At 43.2% G+C, this 6101-nt stretch overlaps 1 protein-coding gene across 1 annotated transcript; it reads left to right on the top strand.

The window, feature by feature from the left end:
• Positions 1-956: 956 nt before the first annotated feature.
• crcp (calcitonin gene-related peptide-receptor component protein) lies at positions 957-5679 on the top strand. Its single transcript, XM_084311658.1, has 6 exons — positions 957-1042; positions 1256-1292; positions 2953-3054; positions 3388-3482; positions 3594-3651; positions 4986-5679. The coding sequence occupies exons 1-6, from the start codon at positions 1035-1037 to the stop codon at positions 5133-5135; spliced, it is 450 nt and encodes a 149-aa protein (XP_084167784.1). The 5' UTR covers positions 957-1034; the 3' UTR covers positions 5136-5679.
• Positions 5680-6101: the final 422 nt, after the last annotated feature.

Genomic DNA, 6101 nt, shown 5'->3' with positions numbered 1-6101 from the left:
GTACAGTCATTTACCTAGTATGGTTTTGTCAATAGTCCAATGTAAAATTTTGCTTGTTTGTACAGTGTCTCCCCCCCCCCCTCAATGTACAGTTTTGCTTGTTTATACAGTGTTTCTCCCCCCCAACCACCTCCAATGTAAATTACCCAGTATGGTTGACAATATCCCAATGTACCCAACCCCCCCCACACAACCCCACCCAACCTCCTCCAATGTACAGTTTCTACGTCAAATGTATATACTCCCTTTTCTTGACTCCTTCTGTATCACAAACAGTACTGTATTTGCAAATCTGGTATGTCATAAATGTATAGATGTAGCACAGTAGCAGACTAGCAGTACTGAATATCTGTATGTCATATATGTCCTGATGAATTGAAAATGGGGGACCCTGATGTAAACAAGACGAAAGTCTTTCTCTGGTCTGCATCCCCTTAACAATTGTGTGTATTGAGCTGTACTGTATTGTACCCATTCTGCAATCTGTTAATAAAGTTTTCAATCAATCAATCAATGTTATGATGAATTGAAAATGGGGGACCCTGATGTAAACAAGACGAAAGTCTTTCTCTGGTCTGCACCCCCTTAACAATTGTATGTATTGAACTGTATTGTACCCATTCTGCAATCTGTTAATAAACTTTTCAATCAATAAATCAATTCAATCAGCTTAGCATGTAGCTACCACGACCACAACACCAGAGCGTTAGCCGAACGTTAGCCACCAGCCACTTTTTCCTTGGATTTCTGTTTTTGTCATTAGTACAACGCGTAACACAGCAGCTCTTTGCAGGACTGAAGAAAATTCCGCTTGATTGTCTTTCATTTGCCGCTTTAACGATCCGTTTCTCCACTAAATGAACTGTACACAATGTACCAGGCTGGGGCAGTTTCCCCCTACTCCCCCACGCTGCAGTTGCGTAGCAACAACAGGCAGGAAGTTGACTTCTGGCGGAACCATTCCGGCCTCTCTACGTTTCCTACGCGGAGTCGCGGACACATTGGAGCGGACCACGTTAAAACTAGCTGGCGACATGGAAGTGTAAGAATTTATTTGATCAAGTTTGGGATTCAGATGTATTCCGAATATTTTGTTTTGTGTAGACCGTTCGGTCGAACATTACTTTATAGCAAACGTTGCCAGGTTGATGACTAAGGTTAACGTTAGCTGAGACAACATAGCTAACGTTACATGCACTACTGCCTTCTGTAACATTTCAGTAACGTTACTGTCTCTCGTTTGTTTACTTCTCAGGAAAGATGCCAATGTTGCTATGCTCAGTAACTACGAGGTAACGTTATGTGCCCAGTGTAACTTTGTAGAAACCGACAAACGTCCCATATTCTGTGCACTATGCTATTCATTGTGCCCGCTCCCCACCGCATCTCCCAACTTATTGCCTGCATCTTTCAAGAGGACAACATGTCGATTGATTGAAAACTTTATTACAGATTGCAGAATGGGTACAGTACAGTACAGCTCAATACATACAATTGTTAAGGGGATGCAGACCAGAGAAAGACTTTCGTCTTGTTTACATCAGGGTCCCCCATACAGTACAGGTCAACAGTATTACCGTTATAACGGTCTCACTCCATTGATTTATTGAAAACCTTAACAGATTGCAGAATGGGTACTATACAGTATTGTGTATTCAAAAACGCACCGGACTGCGACGTGAGCACCGTTGTGATCCACATACACAACATACAGTACGGCTCAATACACACAATTGTTAAGGGGATGCAGACCAGAGAAAGACTTTCGTCTTGTTTACATCAGGGTCCCCCATTTTCAATTCATAGTGACATTTATGACATACACAAACACACACAAACAAGATATACAGATATATATCATGACATTTATGATATACAGTAGGCCTACTGTTACATTTGTGACATACAAGATATGCAAATATACAGTACTGTTAAACAGATCCTAACAGAAAATATGAGGGGGAGGAAACTGTACATTGGGAGGGGGGTTTGGACATTTACGGGGCCAGTTTTGAATTGCAGCCTCCCGTAGGTGCTCTTTGAGAGCGGTTTTGAAGGAGGGTAGGTATTCACATTATTTTACGGCTGTGGGTAGTGCGTTCCACATTGATGTGGCATAATTGCTAAACGTGTTTAGTCCCTTGTTTGAGCCGAATCTGGGTTTAACATGATTTGTGGAGCTCCCTCTGGTGTTGTGGTTGTGGTATTCACTGACCTTTGGGAAGTATTTTGACATGTACATGGGTACCTTATTGGTGTAGTGTATCTTGTAGACCAGGTCCAGGCCCATTGCAAGTTGTACTCTGGACGTCTACTCTAAGCCATCCTAGGTTGTCAAAGTGGGCAGGGGTGAGGTGGGTTTTAGGAGTAAGGTCAAGCAGTAGTCTGACCAGTTTGTTTTGTGATGTTTGTAATCTTGTTTTTAGTGCCTTTGAGGTGCTTTGGTACCATGAGGTGCAAGCATAGTTGTAGTACCCTTGAATGAGTGCTCCTGTTAGTCGTCAGGGTATTCTTGTTTACCAGAGAGGAGATCCGGTACAAGAATCTTGTTCGTTGGTTGACTTTTTGTATTACATTGGTTGCCATTTTGTCACAGGAAAGATTTGCCTCTAGGATGGAACCCAGGTATGTAATTTCATCTTTCCTTGTGACAATATTGTCACCCACTGTAACTGAGAAGCCGTTGGTCATGCTGAGTTTGTTATTTGATCAGAAGAGAATGGACTCTGTTTTACCCAGGTGTAATGATAGTTTGTTGTCGGCGAGCCATATGCAGATTCTGCCGAGTTCTGAGCTGAGGGTTTTTTCAACCTTTAACTTGTTCCTGTCAGAGACCAGCAGGGCTGAGTCGTCTGCGAACAGGAACAAGTTGCAGTCACAAGCTGATGACATGTCATTTGCATATATTATATATATGCATATATATATTGCGTTTGTGTTTCTGTCTCTCAGGTGTTCCAGCTCCTCACAGATAAAACGGAACAGAGTAAAAAAGTCAGTGGAAAAAACAAACATGGTACAGGGCCGCAGAACCTCAACACCATCATGTATGAGGTCAGACACCCACTCATCTCTAGCCCCCTATCGAGGCATTGTATTATTTATTTACATAGCAACGTGCTGGCTAGGGTGTATTGCAACCTGTCCAGAATACATGAGGGCAGGGTTCAATTAATGGCCAAATGTAATTTCCCAGTTGCATGCTAATAATATTTAGGCCAAATGTGACCAAAATGCTTGCACCTTAGATCCCTGCTAATGCTGGCCCATTTAGGTCGATGACTGAGTAGTTTACAGGCCCGACATAACTTTTTACTTGCCCCAGGCCTTCTTCTGTATGTTGCTCTCTCCCTGTATATCTTCATACTCAAGTCACTTGTATTTCAGACCCTGAAGTACCTGTCGAAGACTCCCTGCAGCAGACAGAACCCAGAGATAGTCAGAAAATTCCTCGCCGCCATGATGACTCACAGACTTACCAAGTGAGACTTGCAGACATCATCTTTTCCACTTCAGACCATAGATGATGAAAGAGATCACATACTCTCTGTCAAATGACACACAAACACACACGCGCCTCTTGTTTTCTTCAGGGCAGAGAAACTGCATCTGCTGAACCACAGGCCACAGATACCAGTGGAGATACAGCTGGTGAGTGATGATCTCGTCCACGGCTATAGATTCCTCTTCATCTTTCTTTATCCCATCTTGTAATTTTTTGGTGTGGAATGACTGTGGATCTTGTGTGTGTGGCGGCGTCCTAGAGGTAGAGAAGTTGACAGGTAACACAGGTTGCTGGCTCAATCCTCACACTGACAGGGTATCTTTTATTACATCTAAAGTCCAGTGGGGGAAATACGTATTGTTGGAATCTGAACGTTTGGTTTGGTTTGGTTTTTATTTTAGACAACAAAACATATACAGATTATTACTCTATTATACATTTTTGTCAAGGATAGGAACGAAAAAGGCGCAATGACTTTTACATCGTTGTCCTTGGAAGTCAAGGATGCTTGAAACAACACATACAACTCATTACAGGAAATCAATCACAATTATTACATTTGCATAGTAATAATGGCACAACCCTAAATTAATACAAGCAAAGCACATTTGTTGTTACAATGTTCTTCTAGCCGAGAGTCCGTGTGTCTCAGGAAGCACCCCAGGGGGGGGGGGGGATTTGGGCGTTGGGAGGGAGGACGGAGAGTGGTTCTGGCCTAAACTAATTACAGTTGCTATTAGTTGGTATCAGAGGGGAGGGGGTTAGGCTACAGTTGCCGCCTAGTGGGATAAGGGTATTGGCTTAGGAAATGGGCGAGGAGACAGTCATGGGTCCCTCCCCTCCGGCGCGCGCGTACATCGCCAGGCGTACACATGGGAGGGGGGTTTGGGTGAGGATCGGGGGGGGGCCTGCCATCCATCCATCCATCTTATCTTATCTATTCCAGACAGTTTCACTCTGTCCCTGGCTCGATGTCGGGTAAGGTCGCCGCAACTCAGTTGTTATCTTGACTTATTCTCCAGCGTGGCCTATGAGTGACGTCGAACATTCTTCGTTTCTTCCACAGACTCGAGGGCTTCAAGACATAAATCCAAGACCATGTACTGTTGTCACGTGTGGACCCATGCTCATTAAGCATGTTCTTACTATTGTCACGTGTGGACCAATGCTCATTAAACATGTTATTACTATTGTCATGGGTGGACCATGCTCATTAAACATGTTATTACTATTGTCATGGGTGGACCCATAATCATTAAACATGTTATTACTGTTGTCATGGGTGGACCCATGCTCATTAAACATTGTTATTACTGTTGTGTGGACCCACCAGAACAAGGACCCAGCACTCATGTTGGGTCCTCACTCATTGTTTAAGAAACCAGGCCTTAGAGTTCTGCTTTAGTGTTCCCAACCTTCCAGAAATAACAAATGTCTATCCTAGACTGTACCAACAATGATTACCTGCGTGTGCCTTCAGATGGTGGAGGAGAGCGAGGAGCGTCTGTCCGAGGAACAGATTGAGGAGCTCATCCAGACGGTCAAAGATGTCCTTCCCGGTGACCCCGAACAAGAAGAACAAGCTCCAGCAGAAGCAGAGATGGACGAAGAAGCCAATGACCAGTCGTGACGAGTCACATGGAAAGAAATGTTATGTGAAAAGCAGCCCATTCTTTCAGGCTTCTGACCTGGTCTCCCTTCATTTAAGTCATACAGAGTTTGGTTAATGCTTTTATTCAAAGCAAACTCATGAGTGTATTCTATTTTGGTGGCCCCAGTGAGAATGGAAAGAATTGGTGCCATGTTCTGCTCATTCATCTACACAGGACCACCACTTGAGTCAACAGCTCATGACTGAACATTCACATGGTGGCCATTTTGCCCTCATGTCATGCTGGGGTTGGGATTTCTCTCCACCCTGCTCCTACCTAGGTGGGAACCTTCTGGAAAGTATAACGTTTGAACTGTGCTAAACGGGCCAGAAACATATGGTGAAAATACTCATGTCTACATATTTGATTTGATGTTTGGTCTCCCAACTTGTGGTGTCCCAACCACACTCGGCTGGCGACACATGCCAGCCACCTCTTAATGTGTTTAGTTAGACTGGCAGTCTTTTCTGTTGAATGCAGTGTATGTTTTTTACTTTAAATTGTGTTTAATAAATGTTACATGCATAATTCTGTAATTTGTATCTGCCTGACCTACAGTGAACCCTCGCCAATATATATTTGTATAGAACATTTCTACACATTCTTTTAAAAATTTTCTTTGATTGTAGTTTGGAAGAAGAAGAAAAACATGACCTGGCTAAAAGTAAATTAATTTGTTTTCATAAGCGGTGGAAGCCAACATTTTTATTTATTTTATAGGATTAGTTGCCTAGCGGCTAGCCCTAATGTAGTAATGTAACAGAGCCACTATTGACATACATCATACTAAACACCAAGAGATTTAGTTCAGGAAAAAGTATGGGATTTGTATGTGAAAAATGTGACTTTTGAAAAGGAGCAGTGTAGTTAAGCATTACATCACACGCAGGAGTGGTTTGTGACCAATAAACCATGCCTAGGGGTGGTCGTTAGGCCCGAGGCGC

The sequence above is a fragment of the Notolepis coatsorum genome (genome assembly GCF_963971535.1).
Source record: "Notolepis coatsorum genome assembly, chromosome: 3".
NCBI classification, from domain to species: domain Eukaryota; kingdom Metazoa; phylum Chordata; class Actinopteri; order Aulopiformes; family Paralepididae; genus Notolepis; species Notolepis coatsorum.
Note: the sequence above shows the minus strand (reverse complement) of the source record. Positions and strands in the feature narration are given on the sequence as shown.